General features: G+C 43.8%; 7 protein-coding genes and 1 pseudogene across 8 annotated transcripts in view; all 8 read left to right on the top strand.

Annotated features, from left to right (window-relative positions):
• LOC135343577 (DNA replication licensing factor MCM6-like) overlaps positions 1 to 22760 on the top strand; it is a 36101-nt gene that overhangs the window by 4076 nt on the left and 9265 nt on the right. The gene's annotated exons all lie outside the window — the stretch shown is intronic.
• LOC135343601 (DNA replication licensing factor MCM6-like) lies at positions 1009 to 1708 on the top strand. The gene is made up of 2 exons (XM_064540577.1): positions 1009 to 1220; positions 1463 to 1708. The coding sequence occupies exons 1-2, from the start codon at positions 1029 to 1031 to the stop codon at positions 1550 to 1552; spliced, it is 282 nt and encodes a 93-aa protein (XP_064396647.1). The 5' UTR covers positions 1009 to 1028; the 3' UTR covers positions 1553 to 1708.
• On the top strand, positions 1975 to 5041 carry LOC135343565 (E3 ubiquitin-protein ligase TRIM71-like). Of its 2 annotated transcripts, none has more exons than XM_064540537.1 (2): positions 1975 to 2036; positions 2234 to 5041. In XM_064540537.1, the coding sequence occupies exon 2, from the start codon at positions 2247 to 2249 to the stop codon at positions 4410 to 4412; it is 2166 nt and encodes a 721-aa protein (XP_064396607.1). In that variant the 5' UTR covers positions 1975 to 2036; positions 2234 to 2246; the 3' UTR covers positions 4413 to 5041. The 2 variants fall into 2 exon arrangements, with proteins under 2 accessions (XP_064396607.1, XP_064396608.1); XM_064540538.1 differs by having other exon boundaries at positions 1988 to 2032.
• Positions 5167 to 8718, top strand: LOC135343582 (DNA replication licensing factor MCM6-like). The gene is made up of 9 exons (XM_064540557.1): positions 5167 to 5493; positions 5709 to 5850; positions 6072 to 6335; positions 6752 to 6832; positions 7051 to 7260; positions 7404 to 7518; positions 7713 to 7916; positions 8253 to 8386; positions 8629 to 8718. The coding sequence occupies exons 1-9, from the start codon at positions 5180 to 5182 to the stop codon at positions 8716 to 8718; spliced, it is 1554 nt and encodes a 517-aa protein (XP_064396627.1). The 5' UTR covers positions 5167 to 5179.
• LOC135343559 (E3 ubiquitin-protein ligase TRIM71-like) lies at positions 9235 to 11719 on the top strand. The gene has a single exon (XM_064540528.1). The coding sequence runs from the start codon at positions 9422 to 9424 to the stop codon at positions 11615 to 11617; it is 2196 nt and encodes a 731-aa protein (XP_064396598.1). The 5' UTR covers positions 9235 to 9421; the 3' UTR covers positions 11618 to 11719.
• LOC135343576 (DNA replication licensing factor MCM6-like) lies at positions 11741 to 15684 on the top strand (annotated as a pseudogene).
• Positions 16361 to 18682, top strand: LOC135343556 (E3 ubiquitin-protein ligase TRIM71-like). The gene has a single exon (XM_064540524.1). The coding sequence runs from the start codon at positions 16370 to 16372 to the stop codon at positions 18566 to 18568; it is 2199 nt and encodes a 732-aa protein (XP_064396594.1). The 5' UTR covers positions 16361 to 16369; the 3' UTR covers positions 18569 to 18682.
• On the top strand, positions 19312 to 22691 carry LOC135343595 (DNA replication licensing factor MCM6-like). Its single transcript, XM_064540570.1, has 9 exons — positions 19312 to 19445; positions 19668 to 19809; positions 20031 to 20294; positions 20724 to 20804; positions 21028 to 21237; positions 21373 to 21487; positions 21686 to 21889; positions 22226 to 22359; positions 22602 to 22691. Exons 1-9 carry the CDS (start codon positions 19336 to 19338, stop codon positions 22689 to 22691), a joined length of 1350 nt encoding a protein of 449 aa, XP_064396640.1. The 5' UTR covers positions 19312 to 19335.

Genomic DNA, 22760 nt, shown 5'->3' with positions numbered 1-22760 from the left:
GAGACAGTTGGAGAGTTTGATACGACTCGCGGAGGCCATGGCCAGGATCCACTGCTCTGATGAGGTGTGTGGAGTGTAAAGAGTGAGGGGTGTGTGTAGGTGTAGAGTGGCCTGTGTGGGTCATTTTGTAGGTGTGTGTACAGAATATAACTTATGATTTGTTGGATATTATATTATGGTTGTCATCAGGTTCATTACATGACTATACATGCCTCAGGTACAACCTAAGCATGTGAAGGAAGGCTTTCGTTTGCTCAATAAGTCCATTATTCGTGTGGAGACTCCGGACATCAACTTTGACGAGGATGAACAGATCATCAATGGTGGGTGGTGTCATTATACTGTGGCTCTTAGCATCAAGTAATAATTATTCCCTTGAGAAAATAAATTCTGGCTGATATTAAATGTGCTTAACAATTACTTTTAGACCAAAGGCTAGTAATAAATGGGGAGTTTCGCTAACAAACTTACTTGAGTGTCCATGCATAACTATTTATAAATTTCTAGCATTTTCATAACTTTACACACATGTGCATTACTGTAGGCAATGATGAGGACTGCATGACCAATGGTGAGAATGGTGTCAATGGTGAGAATGGAGTGAACGGCCACACTCCAATAGACCAATCAGATCCATCCACTCAACCGCCAGTGAAAACCAAGAAGATACGAGTTACGTATGAGGAATATCGTATCATCTCCAACCTGCTCATCCTGCACATGCGTCAGAGCGAGGAGGCAGACAAAGGTGCAGCTGTCAGTAGTAAACCCCTCTATAGCGGACACCTTTGGGGAACAATTAAGTGTGGGCCCTTGTTGACTGAGGGTTTGTTTAGTACACAGGCTGTTTATTTGGCATGGCCTTTATATCTGGGTTAGCCTTTCTTCATGAGTGGCCATTAAAAGGCTGTAGTGTTGATTGCTGTATGTACACTGATCACTTCAGCTACATTATGTTTGTTTGTAACTATATATACATTACGACTTGGCTTTGATTTGTACCCACTGATTGTGACAGTTTGAAATACATGCTTTGGTGTGATAGGGGTATTGATGCTACATCACGTACACTCCTCCCCCCTCCAGATTCTAGCGGAGTTCGTGAAGGTGACCTAGTGAACTGGTACCTGAAGGAGGTGGCTAATGACATAGATAATGTGGAGGAGCTGACGGAGAAGAAGCTCCTCGTGGAGAAGGTCATCGAGAGACTTGTGCAACATGTGAGTCAATCATGAGTGCACGTGCAGTTAGCCTCGTCTCCATGGGCCGATTTGTCTCTCATGTAAAGCTAGGTGGAAAGTTTTACAAAAAGTACATGCATGGTCCTCGTAGCATTTGTACATGATTCTTTTCGCAGTTTGTTTGAGATTTTGTGCACTAGTAGTGTATTGGTATGTGCGTATTGCATGCTGATTAAAACGATACTTTTGTGCTTAATTAGAATTGCGTTTTTTGTGTGTAGGACCACATTCTGTTGCCATTGGTGATGGGGGAGGAGTCAGACGAAGATCCATTCCTGGTGGTTCATCCCAACTACGTTGTTGAGACATGAACACATCGAATATTAGTTTGTTCAACGACTTATAAACTTGGCAAACATTTTTACCAGTTATATACATGTACATGTATTGAACACATACTTATAATTATGCATTCCTCAATATTATTTGTGTACCTAGTAGGCTGATAATTATAATTTTAAATTGAAAGATACCAAGACAGCTTTTAATAGAAGCATCCCTAGCCTCCTACAAGGCCTCCATTCAGTGTGGCTTGGGATCAAGGCATCTCATGCCCAGTGCTCAGGGAGATATAGATGTTACTACCAAGTTGTGTAGAATTGTTGTACATACATGTACATGTACTTTCATATTGAAAGAAAGTGTGGGCCAGTGTTGAAACAAAAAAGTGGGGGTATCTGGTCAGATTTATAACATTGTGTAATGGGCGTAGCATGTACCAGTACAAGGTACATGCAAAACAAAGGCTTGTAATTGTTGAAATTAAAGGATCTAGAAATTTCTTATAAATAGTAGGTAAGTTTTTTCTGGTACCCGTTTTTTCAACTAGCTGCAGAGGTCTAGCTTAGCTTGACCTAATTGATCACTTAGTGCAAACTATTATTCACAGATTCAACATTCTTGTATACTCAATTTCTAGCGAAGTTGCTATTTAATTTTTATATTGGAATAGTTTCATGCTTTTATAAATGTTGTACGAATGCATTCCCCAGATCTTAACTAACGATGGCCGAAGGACCTGATCCAGTTGTTGCTGATCTCGAGCAAGAGGTGACTTGTGGCATCTGTCATGACCGCTACCAGGAGCCAAAGCTGCTTCCTTGTTGTCACTACTACTGCAAGCAATGCATCCTCACACTCTCCAGTCGCTACCGACCCAACCAGCCGTTCCCCTGCCCCAACTGTCGTGAGCCCACTCTATTGCCAGACAACAACCCTGACAGACTGACCACTGCGTTCTTCATCAACCGGATGAAAGCACTCCACTCGAGGATGGAGAAAGCCCATGGAAAGTTGGAGGCCACTTGTGAAATGTGCTCTGGGGGAAAGGCCACTGCATTCTGCCGACAATGTGTCAATTTCATCTGTGAAGATTGTGTGAAGTCTCATAAACGATTGAGAGTATTTGCCGGACATGCCATCTCCACTCTGGACGAGCTCAAACAGGGCGGAGTGAAAGAACTAACATTCGAAAGCCCACCACCCCCAAAATGCGAAGATCATGAGGAGCTAAAAAAGATTTTTTGTTTCGATTGCAACAAGCTCATCTGTCGAGACTGTATCGTTATTGAACACGCTGGACACAATTACGAATTTGTCAAAAAAGCCGCCCCCGCAACTCGCAAAAAGCTGACGGAGCACCTCTCCCCACTCAAGAACCTACTGCCTGATCTGAGCACCGCTGTGAATCAAGTGAAAGGAACTAAACAGAAGATCCAGGCCCAGAAAGAACTGACAGAGAGACAAGTGAATGCCAAGTTCCAGGAGCTACACGATATTCTCGATCGATGCAAGGTCCGTGTTTTACGAGAATCTTCTGCTTTGGCTGATTCAAAGATGGAGAAGCTGACGGTTCAAGAGAAGGGTCTGGACCTGTCCCTGGGCACTGCTCAGAGTTTGATTGACTTTGTAGAGCGTACACTGGTGAATGCAAGTGATGAAGAGCTGATTACGATGCAAGAGCAGGTGGTGAGTCGAATCGATGCCGAGGTGGTGAAGCGAGGGAAGGAAGCAGCCAATCCTGATCCAGTGGAGAAAGATGATTTTGGAGTCGAAGTGTTTGTTTGTGAGGATCTCAAGAAGTTGTGTGAGAACAATGTTGTAGTTTATCCTTCTGTGAGGGGTGATGGTGTGAAGATGGCTGAAGTTGACAAATGTACAAATCTGAATGTCTATATCAGTTCAAAACAAGGCAAACCACAAGCAGTACTGAAATCGCTAGTTGATCAATCGACCCAACAATTGCAAGCAGTGCCTGTGAGGGGTGGAGTGTACAGCGTTGAGTACACCCCTAGGGTACGTGGTCGACACCACCTCCTGATCTCAGTGGACGATCAGCCTATTCCAGGAAGCCCCTTCTCTGTGTTCATCAAAATACCCCCCACCAAGCTAGACAAACCAGTGAGGGTGATAAGAGGAATCAACAAGCCTCGATATATGGTATTCAACTCATCAGAAGAACTGATTGTAACTGACAGTACCGGTGATGTTTTGGTGTTTGACAAGAAAGGAAAACAAATTCGAAGCATCAGCAAATCAAAGCATGGATTTAGCAATATCTATGGTGTGGCAGTAGACAAGGAGGACAACATCTATGTCTCTGACTGGAGCAAAAAACACTGTGTGTACAAGTTCAACAAAAGAGAAGATCTGCTGAAGAGGTTTGGGACGATTGGAAGTGGTCCAAAGGAACTCAACTGGCCTCGAGGGATAGCAGTCGCTGGTGATGAAGTGTTTGTGTGCGATCAATGCAATCACAGAGTCCAAGTGTTGACGACAGAGCTGAAGCCAGTCAAGCAGATTGGTTCAAGGGGAACTGGTAATGGACATTTTAACCAACCAGAGGATGTTGCAGTGGACAATGAACAAATGATGTATGTCACTGACTGTTATAATCATCGTGTTCAAGTGCTCACTATGGATGGTCGGTTTATCCGCTCGATTGGAAAGAAAGGAAATGGACAAGGAGATCTGTTTTACCCTTCTGGTGTGTGTGTCACTGGTTTTGTTTATGTTATTGACGATGGTAACAAGCGTGTGTCAGTGTTCACTAAAGACGGTCAGTTTGTCACATCATTTGGTAATGGTCATATCACTAATCTTTATGGAGTAGCTGTGGACAGTGATGGTTTTGTTTATGTGCGTAGTAAAGAATCTGTTGTTATATTTTAGTTATTATTTGTGTGTGTGGGCAGTAGCAATCTGTGTTTTATGTGTATGTAATAATTTACTTTTGATTGAGAAGCAGTTAGTTCTACTGACGATCTTTACCTGCCTGCTGCCTATTTTGGGAAAGATCATTTGTGATTGTGTTATGAGGATCTTTACCATCTTATTACAAGTGAAAATGGACAAGTACCTAGCACACTCTGTATCTGAAGCTGCATCAGTTGCATGGACCCATTATACAACTACAGAGAGAGCAGAGCCACTGCTTGTGAGACTCCACTATCAATCAGATCTCAATAACCTCACTAAAAGTGACAATCTCAATGAACAAGATGAAGTACCGGTACCCACTGATGACCAACCAAGCTCTGAAGATGGACAATTTGACCCCTACACGGCCCAATCCCTAGTTTGTGAGCTCAACAACCAGGTGATAATGTCTCAAGCATTAGCAGCAGAAGCCACGTTCATTACACAGCAAGCTACATTTGAGGTACAAAAGCAGCCCCTCCCCCCAGTCTAGGATGTTACCAGAGAAGTGCAAGACATCCCTGAAAATATTACGATAGAAACCGTTGTATCACAAAACACCACACGGCAGCAAAGTGATGAAGTCATAGCAATGCAAGACAACGATGCACACGTTGATGTCCCCACGGAGATGAATCCCCTCCATGGTCGTCATGGGCACACCACCGAACAGCATCAGTAAAACACCTCGCTTCATCAACATGTGCTTCAACGATGAGGTGAAGCGAGGTGTTCTACTGATGCTGTTCGGTGGTGTGCCCATGACGACCACGGAGGGGACTCATCTCCGTGGGGACATCAACGTGTGCTTCAACGATGAGGTGAAGCGAGGTGTTCTACTGATGCTGTTCGGTGGTGTGCCCAAGACGACCACAGAGGGGACTCGTCTCCGTGGGGACATCAACGTGTGCTTCAACGATGAGGTGAAGCGAGGTGTTCTACTGATGGTGTTCGGTGGTGTGCCCAAGACGACCATGGAGGGGACTCATCTCCGTGGGGACATCAACGTGTGCATCGTGGGGGACCCGTCCTGTGGCAAGATCCAGTTCCTCAAGTGAGTGTATTTTGTTATTTGTGTTGAGGTTGACTTTCATAATGTTGTCATAACTTCACTGAAATTCAAAAATTCATATACCATTAGATTCCTTGTTAAAAAACGCTTCTATCTGTATGCTGTAGAGCTGGTAAGCTCCAACCAGCTAGAAGTAGATTTTAGTTTGTGTTATCACGTACACACCGTTACTATCCCTTGCACTACTCACTGTGTAGGAGAGTGGAGGAGTTCAGTCCTCGTGCAGTGTACACTAGTGGCAAGGCCTCAACAGCAGCTGAACTCACAGCTGCCGTGGTCAAGGACGAGGAGAGTCACGAGTTTGTTATAGAGGCTGGCGCTCTCATGCTCGCTGACAATGTGAGCTGACTCTCATAATTATTATACTTGCTTGTACACATCCATAAAGTCGTATCTAGGCTGTTTACACATGTATGTATATAGGTATAGTTAATACTGTATGTGTTCTGCTTTGAAATGACGAGGATTACCTTGAATTTGTTACCAGTAGCAGATAATCATGTTCATATGTAGCTAATATACAGTCAGTGCATACTAATTTAAATGCCCTCCCCCTGCAGGGAGTTTGTTGTATTGACGAGTTTGACAAGATGGACCTCAAAGACCAAGTAGCCATTCATGAAGCCATGGAGCAACAGACCATTTCAATCACCAAGGCTGGTGTCAAGGCAACCCTCAATGCTCGTACATCCATCCTAGCTGCGGCTAATCCGATTGGTGGTCGCTATGACCGGTCAAAATCACTCAAGATGAACATCCAGCTCACTGCTCCCATCATGTCACGCTTTGACCTCTTCTTCATCATAGTGGACGAATGTAACGAGGTGTGTGTACCAATTGACCTCAAATGTACCCTAGCTGCAACTGTGCAACGAAAAGCAAAATCATAATTAACCCAAGTATGAACTAAAACTATTTTTCTGGCTATCTAATTTAATTATGGTTTTGTTGTCTACACTGGTATGTCAATGTGTATGACAGGTGCACTGTTATCGGTGGTTTAGTGGGTGAGTGCTCTAATATCTGCATGAAGACTGTAGACTAGCTGTCTTTATTCCATTTTTTTAGCCATTTGGGGTTCAATACTGAGCATGTGCAGTTTTTCTGTTCCACTCTACTGTCCCTTTTCTGCCACTCCACTGCCCATGATTATTATTATAGTGTAGCAATAGCTGCATTTGTATTTGTGAGTGTGATACCTTGACCTAGTGTGTTGATTGATGCTCCCCCTCCTCCACAGGTGACTGACTATGCCATCGCAAGGCGTATTGTGGACCTCCACAGTCACAAGACAGAGGCAGTGGAGCGTGTCTATTCCCTCGTGAGTGGTGCGGACGGGGGGAGGGTTGTAGTTACGGCCTGAATAATATACCAGCCTCTTGAATAAGTTATGGTAAATTTGAAGTTCTTCGTTACAATTATCGTAAAAAACCGCGGAGATACGTGGTTTTTAGATGGTGTACTATATTAGCTAGTATAGGTAATTGATCAGTTGCAAATCAATACGTCATTGTACCACTGTGACCCCGCCCCCTTCAGGAGGAGATCCAACGCTACGTATTGTTTGCTCGTCAGTTCAAGCCTCGTATCAGCCCCACCTCTGGTGAGTACATGGTGGAGCAGTACAAGAAGTTACGGCAGAGAGACTGCTCGGGCGTAGCTCGGTCGTCATGGAGAATCACCGTGAGACAGTTGGAGAGTTTGATAAGACTCGCAGAGGCCATGGCCAGAATCCACTGCTCTGATGAGGTGTGTGGAGTGTGAAGAGTGAGGTGTGTGTGTGGGTGTAGAGTGGCCTGTGTGGGTGATTTTGTAGGTGTGTGTACAGAATATAACTTATGATTTGTTGGATATTATATTATGGTTGTCATGACTGACTATACATGCCTCAGGTACAACCTAAGCATGCGAAGGAAGGCTTTCGTTTGCTCAATAAGTCTATTATTCGTGTGGAGACTCCTGACATCAACTTTGACGAGGATGAACAGATCATCAATGGTGGGTGGTGTCATTATACTGTGCCCTTTAACATCAAGTAATAATTATTCCCTTGAGAAAATAAATTCTGGCTGATATTAAATGTGCTTAACAATTACTTTTAGACCAAAGGCTAGTAATAAATGGTCGCTAACAAACTTACTTGAGCGTCCATAACAATTTCTAGCATTTTCATAACTTTACACACATGTGCATTACTGTAGGCAATGATGAGGACTGCATGACCAATGGTGAGAATGGTGTCAATGGCGAGAATGGAGTGAACGGCCACACTCCAATAGACCAATCAGATCCATCCACCCAACCGCTGGTGAAAACCAAGAAGATACGAGTTACATATGAGGAATATCGTATCATCTCCAACCTGCTCATCCTGCACATGCGTCAGAGCGAGGAGGCAGACAAAGGTGCAGCTGTCAGTAGTAAACCCCTCTATAGCGGACACCTTTGGGGAACAATTAAGTGTGGGCCCTTGTTGACTGAGGGTTTGTTTAGTACACAAGCTGTTTATTTGGCGTGGCCTTTATATCTGGGTTAGCCTTTCTTCATGAGTGGCCATTAAAAGGCTGTAGTGTTGATTGCTGTATGTACACTGATCACTTCAGCTACATTATGTTTGTTTGTAACTATATACACTACGACTTGGCTTTGATTTGTACCCACTGATTGTGACAGTTTGAAATACATGCTTTGGTGTGATAGGGGTATTGATGCTACATCACGTACACTCCTCCCCCCTCCAGATTCTAGCGGAGTTCGTGAAGGTGACCTAGTGAACTGGTACCTGAAGGAGGTGGCTGATGACATAGAGAATGTGGAGGAGCTGACGGAGAAGAAGCTTCTCGTGGAGAAGGTCATCGAGAGACTTGTGCAACATGTGAGTCAATCATGAGTGCACGTGCAGTTAGCCTCGTCTCCATGGGCCGATTTGTCTCTAATGTAAAGCTAGGTGGAAAGTTTTACAAAAAGTACATGCATGGTCCTCGTAGCATTTGTACATGATTCTTTTCGCAGTTTGTTTGAGATTTTGTGCACTAGTAGTGTATTGGTATGTGCGTATTGCATGCTGATTAAAACGATACTTTTGTGCTTAATTAGAATTGCGTTTTTTGTGTGTAGGACCACATTCTGTTGCCGTTGGTGATGGGGGAGGAGTCAGACGAAGATCCATTCCTGGTGGTTCATCCCAACTACGTCGTTGAGACATGAACACATCGAATATTAGTTTGTTCAACGACTTATAAACTTGGCAAACATTTTTACCAGTTATATACATGTACATGTATTGAACACATACTTATAATTATGCATTCCTCAATATTTGTGTACCTAGTACGCTGATAATTATAATTTTAAATTGAAAGATACCAAGACAGCTATTTAATAGAAGCATCACTAGCCTCCTATAAGGCCTCCATTCAGTGCGGTCTGCATGGGATCAAGGCATATCATGCCCAGTGCTCAGGGAGATATCAATCGATGTTGCTACCAAGTTGTGTAGAATTGTTGTACATACATGTACATGTACTTTCATATTGAAGAAAGTGTGGGCCAGTGTTGAAACAAAAAAGTGGGCGTATCTGGTCAGATTTATAACATTGTGTAATGGGCGTAGCATGTACCAGTACAAGGTACATGCAAAACAAAGGCTTGTAATTGTTGAATCTAGGAAGTTTTTATAAATAGTAGGTAAGTTTTTTGGGGTACCCGTTTTTTCAACTTAGCTGCAGAGGTCTAGCTTAGCTTGACCTAATTGATCACTTAGTGCAAAATATTATTCACAGATTCAACATTCTTGTATAGATCTACTCAATTTCTAGCGAAGCTCGAAGTTGTATTTAATTTTTATATTAGAATAGTTTCATGCTTTTATAAATGTTGTACAAATGCATTCCCCAGATCTTAACTAACGATGGCCGAAGGACCTGATCCAGTTGTTGCTGATCTCGAGCAAGAAGTGACCTGTGGCATCTGTCATGACCGCTACCAGGAGCCAAAGCTGCTCCCTTGTTGTCACTACTACTGCAAGCAATGCATCCTCACACTCTCCAGTCGCTACCGACCCAACCAGCCGTTCCCCTGCCCCGACTGTCGTGAGCCCACTCTATTGCCAAACAACAACCCTGACAGACTGCCCACTGCGTTCTTCATCAACCGGATGAAAGCACTCCACTCGAGGATGGAGAAAGCCCATGGCAAGTTGGAGACCACTTGTGAAATGTGCTCTGGGGGAAAGGCCACTGCATTCTGCCGACAATGTGTCAATTTCATCTGTGAAGATTGTGTGAAGTCTCATAAACGATTGAGAGTATTTGCCGGACATGCCATCTCCACTCTGGACGAGCTCAAACAGGGCGGAGTGAAAGAACTAACATTCGAAAGCCCACCACCCCCAAAATGCGAAGATCATGAGGAGCTAAAAAAGATTTTTTGTTTCGATTGCAACAAGCTCATCTGTCGAGACTGTATCGTTATTGAACACGCTGGACACAATTACGAATTTGTCAAAAAAGCCGCCCCCGCAACTCGCAAAAAGCTGACGGAGCACCTCTCCCCACTCAAGAACCTACTGCCTGATCTGAGCACCGCTGTGAATCAAGTGAAAGGAACTAAACAGAAGATCCAGGCCCAGAAAGAACTGACAGAGAGACAAGTGAATGCCAAGTTCCAGGAGCTACACGATATTCTCGATCGATGCAAGGTCCGTGTTTTACGAGAATCTTCTGCTTTGGCTGATTCAAAGATGGAGAAGCTGACGGTTCAAGAGAAGGGTCTGGACCTGTCCCTGGCCACTGCTCAGAGTTTGATTGACTTTGTAGAGCGTACACTGGAGAATGCAAGTGATGAAGAGCTGATTACGATGCAGGAGCAGGTGGTGAGTCGAATCGATGCCGAGGTGGTGAAGCGAGGGAAGGAAGCAGCCAATCCTGATCCAGTGGAGAAATATGATTTTGGAGTTGAAGTGTTTGTTTGTGAGGATCTCAAGAAGTTGTGTGAGAACAATGTTATTGTGTATGACGGTAAAGTGGATCCAACAAAGTGCACTGTGGAAGGAGATGGAGCTAAAAATGCTGAAATCGATAAACCTACTTGCTTTTCAATCAATACACACCAGCCACAACAATTTTCTTCAAACACTAAAGTGACTCTAAAATCGCTAGTTGATGAATCATCTCAACAATTGCAAGCAGTGCCTGTGAGGGGTGGAGTGTACAGCGTTGAGTACACCCCTAGGGTACGTGGTCGACACCACCTCCTGATCTCAGTGGACGACCAGCCCATCCCAGGAAGCCCCTTCTCTGTGTTCGTCAAAATACCCCCCACCAAGCTGGACAAACCAGTGAGGGTGATAAGAGGAATCAAGAACCCTCAGTATATGGCATTTAACTCATCAGAAGAACTGATTGTAACTGACTGGAACTGTGGTATTTTGGTGTTTGACAAGAAAGGAAAACAAATTCGAAGCATCAGCAAATCAAAGCATGAGTTTGGCCTTATCTCTGGTGTGGCAGTAGACAAGGAAGACAACATCTATGTCTGTGACAGCCAAAAAAACTGTGTGTACAAGCTCAACAAAAGAGGAGATCTGCTAAAGAGGTTTGGGACGATTGGAAGTGGTCCAAAGGAACTCAAATACCCTCGAGGGATAGCAGTCGCTGGTGATCAAGTGTTTGTGTGCGATCAGAAAAATCACCGAGTCCAAGTGTTGACGACAGAGCTGGAGCCAGTCAAGCAGATTGGTTCAAAGGGAACTGGTAATGAGCATTTTAACTACCCACAGGATGTTGCAGTGGACAATGAACAAATGATGTATGTCACTGACTATTATAATCATCGTGTTCAAGTGCTCACTATGGATGGTCGGTTTATTCGCTCGATTGGAAAGAAAGGAAGTGGACAAGGAGATCTGTTTTACCTTCGTGGTGTGTGTGTCACTGGTTTTGTTTATGTTGTTGATTATGATAACAAGCATGTGTCAGTGTTCACTAAAGACGGTCAGTTTGTCACATCATTTGGTAATGGTCATATCATTTCTCCTTTTGGAGTAGCTGTGGACAGTGATGGTTTTGTTTATGTGCGCAGTAAAGAATCTGTTGTTATATTTTAGTTATTATTTGTGTGTGTGGGCAGTAGCAATCTGTGTTTTATGTGTATGTAATAATTTACTTTTGATTGAGAAGCAGTTAGTTCTACTGATGATCTTTACCTGCCTGCTGCCTATTTTGGGAAAGATTGTTTGTGATTGTGTTATGAGGATCTTTACCATCTTATTACAAGTGAAAATGGACAAGTACCTAGCACACTCTGTATCTGAAGCTGCATCAGTTGCATGGACCCATTATACAACTACAGAGAGAGCAGAGCCACTGCTTGCGAGACTCCACTATCAATCAGATCTCAATAACCTCACTAAAAGTGACAATCTCAATGAACAAGATGAGGTACCGGTACCCACTGATGACCAACCAAGCTCCGAAGATGGACAATTTGACCTCTACACGGCCCAGTCCCTAGTTTGTGAGCTCAACAAACAGGTGATGATGTCTCAAGCATTAGCAGCAGAAGCCACGTTCATTACACAGCAAGCTACATTTGAGGTACAAGAGCAGCCCCTCCCCCCAGAGGATGAAACCAGAGGAGTGCAAGACAGCCCTGAAAATATTACGATAGAAACCGTTGTATCACAAATCACCACACGGCAGCAAAGTGATGAAGTCATAGCAATGCAAGACAACGATGCACACGTTGATGTCCCCATGGAGATGAGTCCCCTCCATGGTCGTCTTGGGCACACCACTGAACAGCATCAGTAGAACACCTCGCTTCACCTCATCGTTGCCTGGTGGTGCCTGCCTCCGTGGGGACATCAACGTGTGCATCGTGGGGGACCCGTCCTGTGGCAAGAGCCAGTTCCTCAAGTGAGTGTATTTTGTTATTTGTGTTGAGGTTGACTTTCATAATGTTGTCATAACTTCACTGAAATTCAAAAATTCATATACCATTGGATTCCTTGTTAAAAAACGCTTCTATCTGTATGCTGCAGAGCTGATAAGCTCCAACCAGCTAGAAGTAGACTTCAGTTTGTGTCATCACGTACACACCGTTACTATCCCTTGCACTACTCACTGTACAGGAGAGTGGAGGAGTTCAGTCCTCGTGCAGTGTACATTAGTGGCAAGGCCTCGACAGCAGCTGGACTCACAGCTGCCGTGGTCAAGGACGAGGAGAGTCACGAGTTTGTTATAGAGGCTGGCGCTCTCATGCTCGCTGACAATGTGAGCTGACTCTCATAATTATTATACTTGCTTGTACACATCCATAAAGTCGTATCTAGGCTGTTTACACATGTATGTATATAGGTATAGTTAATACTGTATGTGTTCTGCTTTGAAATGACGAGGATTACCTTGAATTTGTTACCAGTAGCAGATAATCATGTTCATATGTAGCTAATGTACAGCCAGTGCATACTAATTTAAATGCCCCTCCCCCTGCAGGGAGTTTGTTGTATTGACGAGTTTGACAAGATGGACCTCAAAGACCAAGTAGCCATTCATGAAGCCATGGAGCAACAGACCATTTCAATCACCAAGGCTGGTGTCAAGGCAACCCTCAATGCTCGTACATCCATCCTAGCTGCGGCTAATCCGATTGGTGGTCGCTATGACCGGTCAAAATCACTCAAGATGAACATCCAGCTCACTGCCCCCATCATGTCGCGCTTTGACCTCTTCTTTATCATAGTGGACGAATGTAACGAGGTGTGTGTACCAATTGACCTCAAATGTACCCTAGCTGCAACTGTGCAATGAAAAGCAAAATCATAATTAACCCAAGTATGAACTAAAACTTTTTTCTGGCTATCTAATTGAATTATGGTTTTGTTGTCTACACTGGTATGTCAATGTGTATGACAGGTGCACTGTTAGTGGTGGTTTAGTGGGTGAGTGCTCTAATATCTGCACGAAGACTGTAGACTAGCTGTCTTTATTCCATTTTTTAGCCATTTGGGGTTCAATACTGAGCATGTGCAGTTTTTCTGTTCCACTCTACTGTCCCTTTTCTGCCATTCCACTGCCCATGATTATTATAGTGCAGCAATAGCTATTGTTAATTTGTATTTGTGAGTGTGATACCTTGACCTAGTGTGTTGATTGATGCTCCCCCTCCTCCACAGGTGACTGACTATGCCATCGCAAGGCGTATTGTGGACCTCCACAGTCACAAGACAGAGGCAGTGGAGCGTGTCTATTCCCTCGTGAGTGGTGCGGACGGGGGGAGGGTTGTAGTTACGGCCTGAATAATATACCAGCCTTTTCGCTTGAACAAGTTATGGTAAATTTGAAGTTCTTCGTTACAATTATCGTAAAAAACCGCGGAGATACGTGGTTTTTAGATGGTGTACTATATTAGCTAGTATAGGTAATTGATCAGTTGCAAATCAATACGTCATTGTACCACTGTGACCCCGCCCCCTTCAGGAGGAGATCCAACGCTACGTATTGTTTGCTCGTCAGTTCAAGCCTCGTATCAGCCCCACCTCTGGTGAGTACATGGTGGAGCAGTACAAGAAACTACGGCAGAGAGACTGCTCGGGCGTGGCTCGGTCGTCATGGAGAATAACCGTGAGACAGTTGGAGAGTTTGATACGACTCGCGGAGGCCATGGCTAGGATCCACTGCTCTGATGAGGTGTGTGGAGTGTGAGAGGTGTGAAGAGTGAGGGTGTGTGTGGGTGTAGAGTGGATTTTGTAGGTGTGTGTACAGAATACAACTTATGATTTGTTGGATATTATATTATGATGGTCATCAGGTTCATTACATGACTATACATGCCTCAGGTACAACCCAAACATGTGAAGGAAGGCTTTCGTTTGCTCAATAAGTCTATTATTCGTGTGGAGACTCCTGACATCAACTTTGACGAGGATGAACAGATCATCAATGGTGGGTGGTGTCATTATACTGTGGCTCTTAGCATCAAGTAATAATTATTCCCTTGAGAAAATAAATTCTGGCTGATATTAAATGTGCTTAACAATTACTTTTAGACCAAAGGCTAGTAATAAATGGGGTGTTTCGCTAACAAACTTACTTGAGTGTCCATACATAACTATTTATAAATTTCTAGCATTTTCATAACTTTACACACATGTGCATTACTGTAGGCAATGATGAGGACTGCATGACCAATGGTGAAAATGGTGTCAATGGCGAGAATGGAGTGAACGGCCACACTCCAATAGACCAATCAGATCCATCCACCCAACCGCCGGTGAAAACCAAGAAGATACGAGTTACGTATGAGGAATATCGTATCATCTCCAACCTGCTCATCCTGCACATGCGTCAGAGCGAGGAGGCAGACAAAGGTGCAGCTGTCAGTAGTAAACCCCTCTATAGCGGACACCTTTGGGGAACAATTAAGTGTGGGCCCTTGTTGACTGAGGGTTTGTTTAGTACACAGCCTGTTTATTTGGCGTGGCCTTTATATCTGGGTTAGCCTTTCTTCGTGAGTGGCCATTAAAAGGCTGTAGTGTTGATTGCTGTATGTACACTGATCACTTCAGCTACATTATGTTTGTTTGTAACTATATACACTACGACTTGGCTTTGATTTGTACCCACTGATTGTGACAGTTTGAAATACATGCTTTGGTGTGATAGGGGTATTGATGCTACATCACGTACACTCCTCCCCCCTCCAGATTCTAGTGGAGTTCGTGAAGGTGACCTAGTGAACTGGTACCTGAAGGAGGTGGCTGATGATATAGAGAATGTGGAGGAGCTGACGGAGAAGAAGCTCCTCGTGGAGAAGGTCATCGAGAGACTTGTGCAACATGTGAGTCAATCATGAGTGCACGTGCAGTTAGCCTCGTCTCCATGGGCCAATTTGTCTCTAATGTAAAGCTAGGTGGAAAGTTTAACAAAAAAGTACATGCATGGTCCTCGTAGCATTTGTACATGATTCTTTTCGCAGTTTGTTTGAGATTTTGTGCACTAGTAGTGTATTGGTATGTGGGTATTGCATGCTGATTAAAACGATACTTTTGTGCTTAATTAGAATTGCGTTTTTTGTGTGTAGGACCACATTCTGTTGCCGTTGGTGATGGGGGAGGAGTCAGACGAAGATCCATTCCTGGTGGTTCATCCCAACTACGTCGTTGAGACATGAACACATCGAACATTAGTTTGTTCAACGACTTATAAACTTGGCAAACATTTTTACCAGTTATATACATGTACATGTATTGAACACATACTTATAATTATGCATTCCTCAATATTTGTGTACCTAGTACGCTGATTAATTATAATTTTAAATTGAAAGATACCAAGACAGCTATTTAATAGCCTAGCCTCCTACAAGGCCTCCATCTTCAGTGTGGCCTGGGATCAAGGCATCTCATGCCCAGTGCTCAGGGAGATATCAATGTTGCTACCATAGAAATTTTGTACATACATGTACATGTACTTTCATATTGAAGAAAGTGTGGGCCAGTGTTGAAACAAAAAAGTGGGGGTATCTGGTCAGATTTATAACATTGTGTAATGGGCGTAGCATGTACCAGTACAAGGTACATGCAAAACAAAGGCTTGTGTAATTGTTGAAATTAAAGGATCTAGGAAGTTCTTATAAATAGTAGGTAAGTTTTTTCGGGGACCCGTTTTTTCAACTAGCTGCAGAGGTCTAGCTTAGCTTGACCTAATTGATCACTTAGTGCAAACTATTATTCATAGATTCAACATTCTTGTATACTCAATTTCTAGCGAAGTTGCTATTTAATTTTTTATATTAGAATATAGTTTCATGCTTTTATAAATGTTGTACAAATGCATTCCCCAGATCTTAACTAACGATGGCCGAAGGACCTGATCCAGTTGTTGCTGATCTCGAGCAAGAAGTGACCTGTGGCATCTGTCATGACCGCTACCAGGAGCCAAAGCTGCTCCCTTGTTGTCACTACTACTGCAAGCAATGCATCCTCACACTCTCCAGTCGCTACCGACCCAACCAGCCGTTCCCCTGCCCCGACTGTCGTGAGCCCACTCTATTGCCAGACAACAACCCTGACAGACTGACCACTGCGTTCTTTATCAACCGGATGAAAGCACTCCACTCGAGGATGGAGAAAGCCCATGGCAAGTTGGAGACCACTTGTGAAATGTGCTCTGGGGGAAAGGCCACTGCATTCTGCCGACAGTGTGTCAATTTCATCTGTGAGGATTGTGTAAGACCTCATCAACGTATGAAAGTGTTTGCTACACATATCGTCTCCACTCTGGACGAGCTCAAACAAGGCGGAGTCAAAGAACTAACATTCGAAAACCCACCACCCCCAAAATGCAAAGATCACGAAGAGCCAAAAAAGATTTTCTGTTTCGATTGCAACAAGCTTATCTGTCGAGACTGTATCGTTATTGAACACGCTGGACACAATTACGAATTTGTAAAGAAAGCCGCCCCCGCAACTCGCAAAAAGCTGACGGAGCACCTCTCCCCACTCAAGAACCTACTGCCTGATCTGAGCACCGCTGTGAATCAAGTGAAAGGAACTAAACAGAAGATCCAGGCCCAGAAAGAACTGACAGAGAGACAAGTGAATGCCAAGTTCCAGGAGCTACACGATATTCTCAATCGATGCAAGGTCCGTGTTTTACGAGAATCTTCTGCTTTGGCTGATTCAAAGATGGAGAAGCTGACAGTTCAAGAGAAGGGTCTGGACCTGTCCCTGGCCACTGCTCAGAGTTTGATTGACTTTGTAGAGCGTACACTGGAGAATGCAAGTGATGAAGAACTGATTACGATGCAAGAGCAGGTGGTGAGTCGAATCGATGCCGAGGTGTTGAAGCGAGGGAAGGAAGCAGCCAATCCTGATCCAGTGGAGAAAGATGATTTTGGAGTCGAAGTGTTTGTTTGTGATGATCTCAAGAAGTTGTGTGAGAACAATGTGAGAGTGTATGATGGTAAAGTGGATCCAGCAAAGTGCACTGTGGAAGGAGATGGAGCTAGAACTGCTGAAATCGATAAACCTAACAATTTTTCGATTCTTGTGGAATGTAATACACAATTTAAGCATCATACAATACAAGTGGCTCTAAAATCGCTAGTTGAAGAATCATCTCAACAGCTACAAGCAGTGCCTGTGAGGGGTGGAGTGTACAGCGTTGAGTACACCCCTAGGATACGTGGTCGACACCACCTCCTGATCTCAGTAGACGACCAGCCCATCCCAGGAAGCCCCTTCTCTGTGTTCGTCAAAATACCCCCCACCAAGCTGGACAAACCTGTGAGGGTGATTAGAGGAATCAACAACCCTCGATATATGGCATTCAATTCGTCAGAAGAACTGATTGTAACTGACTTTGAGGGTGATGTTTTGGTGTTTGACAAGAAAGGAAAACAAATTCGAAGCATCAGCAAATCAAAGCACGGGTTTGGCGGTATCTCTGGCGTGGCAGTAGACAAGGAGGACAACACCTATGTCTCTGACTGGAGCAAACACTGTGTGTACAAGTTCAATAAAAGAGGAGATCTACTGAAGAGGTTTGGGACGGAGGGAAGTGGTCCAAAGGAACTCAACTACCCTCAAGGGATAGCAGTCGCTGGTGATCAAGTGTTTGTGTGCGATCAAAAAAATCACAGAGTTCAAGTGTTGACGACAGAGCTGGAGCCAGTCAAGCAGATTGGTTCAAAGGGAACTGGTAATGGACATTTTAACTACCCAAAGGATATTGCAGTGGACAATGAACAAATGATGTATGTCACTGACCATAGTAATCATCGAGTTCAAGTGCTCACTATGGATGGTCGGTTTATTCGCTCTATTGGAAAGAAAGGAAGTGGACAAGGAGATCTGTGTTGCCCTTATGGTGTGTGTGTCACTGGTGTTGTTTATGTTGCTGACAATGCTAACAAGCGTGTGTCAGTGTTCACTAAAGACGGTCAGTTTGTCACATCATTTGGTAATGATCATCTCACTTATCTTAATGGAGTAGCTGTGGACAGTGATGGTTTTGTGTATGTGTGCAATAAAGAATCTGTTGTTATATTTTAGTTATTATTTGTGTGTGTGGGCAGTAGCAATCTGTGTTTTATGTGTATGTAATAATTTACTTTTGATTGAGAAGCAGTTAGTTCTACTGATGATCTTTACCTGCCTGCTGCCTATTTTGGGAAAGATTGTTTGTGATTGTGTTATGAGGATCTTTACCATCTTATTACAAGTGAAAATGGACAAGTACCTAGCACACTCTGTATCTGAAGCTGCATCAGTTGCATGGACCCATTACATAACTACAGAGAGAGCAGAGCCACTGCTTGAGAGACTCCACTATCAATCAGATCTCAATAACCTCACTAAAAGTGACAATCTCAATGAACAAGATGAAGTACCAGTACCCACTGATGACCAACCAAGCTCTGAAGATGGACAATTTGACCCCTACACGGCCCAGTCCCTAGTTTGTGAGCTCAACAAACAGGTGATGATGTTTCAAGCATTAGCAGCAGAAGCCACGTTCATTACACAGCAAGCTACATTTGAGGTACAAGAGCAGCCCCTCCCCCCAGTCTAGGATGAAACCAGAGAAGTGCAAGACATCCCTGAAAATATTACGATAGAAACCGTTGTATCACAAAACACCACACAGCAGCAAAGTGATGAAGTCATAGCAATGCAAGACAACGATGCACACGTTGATGTCCCCACGGAGATGAGTCCCCTCCATGGTCGTCTTGGGCACACCACCGAACAGCATCAGTAAAACACCTCGCTTCATCAACGTGTGCTTCAACGATGAGGTGAAGCGAGGTGTTCTACTGATGCTGTTTGGTGGTGTGCCCAAGACGACCATGGAGGGGACTCATCTCCGTGGGGACATCAACGTGTGCATCGTGGGGGACCCATCCTGTGGCAAGAGCCAGTTCCTCAAGTGAGTGTATTATGTTATTTGTGTTGAGGTCCTTCATAATGTTGTCATAACTTTGTTATACTTAACTCAAATTCAAAATTTCATATACCATTGGATTCCTTGTTAAAAAGCGCTTCTATCTGTATGCTGCAGAGCTGATAAGCTCCAACCAGCTAGAAGTAGACTTCAGTTTGTGTCATCACGTACACACCGTTACTATCCCTTGCACTACTCACTGTACAGGAGAGTGGAGGAGTTCAGTCCTCGTGCAGTGTACACTAGTGGCAAGGCCTCGACAGCAGCTGGACTCACAGCTGCCGTGGTCAAGGACGAGGAGAGTCACGAGTTTGTTATAGAGGCTGGCGCTCTCATGCTCGCTGACAATGTGAGCTAACTCTCATCATTATTATACTTGCTTGTACACATCCATAAAGTCGTATCTAGGCTGTTTACACATGTATGTATATAGGTATAGTTAATACTGTATGTGTTCTGCTTTGAAATGACGAGGATTACCTTGAATTTTTTACCAGTAGCAGATAATCATGTTCATATGTAGCTAATGTACAGTCAGTACATACTAATTTAAATGCCCTCCCCCTGCAGGGAGTTTGTTGTATTGACGAGTTTGACAAGGTGGACCTCAAAGACCAAGTAGCCATTCATGAAGCCATGGAGCAACAGACCATCTCAATCACCAAGGCTGGTGTCAAGGCAACTCTCAATGCTCGTACATCCATCCTAGCTGCGGCTAATTCGATTGGTGGTCGCTATGACCGGTCAAAATCACTCAAGATGAACATCCAGCTCACTGCCCCCATCATGTCGCGCTTTGACCTCTTCTTTATCATAGTGGACGAGTGTAACGAGGTGTGTGTGTGCAACGAAAAGCAAAATCATAATTAACCCAAGTATGAACTAAAACTATTTTCCTGGCTATCTAATTTAATTATGGTTTTGTTGTCTACACTGGTATGTCAATGTGTATGACAGGTGCACTGTTAGCGGTGGTTTAGTGGGTGAGTGCTCTAATATCTGCATGAAGACACGCTTTAAATGTAAATTAAGCGCTGCTGTCTTTTTCCATTTTTTAGCTATTTGGGGTTCAGGGTTCAGGGTTAGGGTTAGGGTTAGGGATTTAATACTGCGCATTTTTTTCTGTTCCATTCTACTGTCCCTTTTCTGCCATTCCACTGCCCATGATTATTATTATAGTGTAGCAATAGCTGTTGTTAATTTGTATTTGTGAGTGTGATACCTTGACCTAGTGTGTTGATTGATGCTCCCCCTCCTCCACAGGTGACTGACTATGCCATCGCTAGGCGTATTGTGGACCTCCACAGTCACAAGACAGAGGCAGTGGAGCGTGTCTATTCCCTTGTGAGTGGTGCGGACGGGGGAAGGGTTGTAGTTACGGCCTGAATAATATACCAGCCTTTTTGCTTGAATAAGTTATGGTAAATTTGAAGTTTTTCGTTACAATTATCGTAAAAAACCGCGGAGATACGTGGTTTTTAGATGGTGTACTATATTAGCTAGTATAGGTAATTGATCAGTTGCAAATCAATACGTCATTGTACCACTGTGACCCCGCCCCCTTCAGGAGGAGATCCAACGCTACGTATTGTTTGCTCGTCAGTTCAAGCCTCGTATCAGCCCCACCTCTGGTGAGTACATGGTGGAGCAGTACAAGAAACTACGGCAGAGAGACTGCTCAGGCGTGGCTCGGTCGTCATGGAGAATCACCGTGAGACAGCTGGAGAGTTTGATACGACTCGCGGAGGCCATGGCCAGGATCCACTGCTCTGATGAGGTGTGTGGAGTGTAAAGAGTGAGGGGTGGGTGTAGAGTGGATTTTGTAGGTGTTTGTACAGAATACAACTTATGATTTGTTGGATATTATATTATGATGGTCATCAGGTTCATTACATGACTATACATGCCTCAGGTACAACCTAAGCATGTGAAGGAAGGCTTTCGTTTGCTCAATAAGTCTATTATTCGTGTGGAGACTCCGGACATCAACTTTGATGAGGATGAACAGATCATCAATGGTGGGTGGTGTCATTATACTGTGCCCTTTATCATCAAGCAATATTCCCGGCTGATAAATAAAATAAATTCTGGCTGATAATGTGCTTAAAAATCAACAAGACCAAAGGCTAGTAATAAATGGGGAGTTTCGCTAACAAACTTACTTGAGTGTCCATGCATAACTATTTATAAATTTCATATCTTTACACACATGTGCATTACTGTAGGCAATGATGAGGACTGCATGACCAATGGTGAGAATGGTGTCAATGGCGAGAATGGAGTGAACGGCCACACTCCAATAGACCAATCAGATCCATCCACCCAACCGCCGGTGAAAACCAAGAAGATACGAGTTACGTATGAGGAATATCGCATCATCTCCAACCTGCTCATCCTGCACATGCGTCAGAGCGAGGAGGCAGACAAAGGTGCAGCTGTCAGTAGTAAACCCCTCTATAGCGGAGACCTTTGGGGAACAATTAAGTGTGGGCCCTTGTTGACTGAGGGTTTGTTTAGTACACAAGCTGTTTATTTGGCGTGGCCTTTATATCTGGGTTAGCCTTTCTTCATGAGTGGCCATTAAAAGGCTGTAGTGTTGATTGCTGTATGCACACTGATCACTTCAGCTACATTATGTTTGTTTGTAACTATATACACTACGACTTGGCTTTGATTTATACCCACTGATTGTGACAGTTTGAAATACATGCTCTGGTGTGATAGTGGTATTGATGCTACATCACGTACACTCCTCCCCCTTCCAGATTCTAGCGGAGTTCGTGAAGGTGACTTAGTTAACTGGTACCTGAAGGAGGTGGCGGATGACATAGAGAATGTGGAGGAGCTGACCGAGAAGAAGCTCCTCGTGGAGAAGGTCATCGAGAGACTTGTGCAACATGTGAGTCAATCATGAGTGCACGTGCAGTTAGCCTCGTCTCCATGGGCCGATTTGTCTCTAATGTAAAGCTAGGTGGAAAGTTTTACAAAAAGTACATGCATGGTCCTCGTAGCATTTGTACATGATTCTTTTCGCAGTTTGTTTGAGATTTTGTGCACTAGTAGTGTATTGGTATGTGCGTATTGCATGCTGATTAAAACGATACTTTTGTGCTTAATTAGAATTGCGTTTTTTGTGTGTAGGACCACATTCTGTTGCCGTTGGTGATGGGGGAGGAGTCAGATGAAGATCCATTCCTGGTGGTTCATCCCAACTACGTTGTTGAGACATGAACACATCGAACATTATTTTGTTCAACGACTTATAAACTTGGCAAACATTTTTACCAGTTATATACATGT

Source organism: Halichondria panicea, chromosome 11 (assembly GCF_963675165.1).
Source record: "Halichondria panicea chromosome 11, odHalPani1.1, whole genome shotgun sequence".
NCBI classification, from domain to species: Eukaryota; Metazoa; Porifera; class Demospongiae; order Suberitida; family Halichondriidae; genus Halichondria; species Halichondria panicea.
The sequence above is the reverse complement of the archived record's forward strand: the minus strand, read 5'-3'. Positions and strand labels throughout refer to the sequence as shown.

Bases quoted from the DNA above. Each gene is read 5' to 3' on its own strand.
- LOC135343582 (XM_064540557.1), top strand. From the start codon at position 5,180: ATGCTGTTCGGTGGTGTGCCCATGACGACCACGGAGGGGACTCATCTC. The intron at 5,851-6,071 runs GTGAGCTGACTC...CTCCCCCTGCAG, and splicing joins CTCTCATGCTCGCTGACAAT to GGAGTTTGTTGTATTGACGA. The intron at 7,261-7,403 runs GTGTGTGGAGTG...TACATGCCTCAG, and splicing joins GAATCCACTGCTCTGATGAG to GTACAACCTAAGCATGCGAA.
- LOC135343601 (XM_064540577.1), top strand. From the start codon at position 1,029: ATGCTTTGGTGTGATAGGGGTATTGATGCTACATCACGTACACTCCTC. The intron at 1,221-1,462 runs GTGAGTCAATCA...TTTTGTGTGTAG, and splicing joins TCGAGAGACTTGTGCAACAT to GACCACATTCTGTTGCCATT.
- LOC135343565 (XM_064540537.1), top strand. From the start codon at position 2,247: ATGGCCGAAGGACCTGATCCAGTTGTTGCTGATCTCGAGCAAGAGGTG.
- LOC135343595 (XM_064540570.1), top strand. From the start codon at position 19,336: ATGCTGTTTGGTGGTGTGCCCAAGACGACCATGGAGGGGACTCATCTC. The intron at 19,446-19,667 runs GTGAGTGTATTA...CTCACTGTACAG, and splicing joins GGCAAGAGCCAGTTCCTCAA to GAGAGTGGAGGAGTTCAGTC. The intron at 21,238-21,372 runs GTGTGTGGAGTG...TACATGCCTCAG, and splicing joins GGATCCACTGCTCTGATGAG to GTACAACCTAAGCATGTGAA.
- LOC135343556 (XM_064540524.1), top strand. From the start codon at position 16,370: ATGGCCGAAGGACCTGATCCAGTTGTTGCTGATCTCGAGCAAGAAGTG.
- LOC135343559 (XM_064540528.1), top strand. From the start codon at position 9,422: ATGGCCGAAGGACCTGATCCAGTTGTTGCTGATCTCGAGCAAGAAGTG.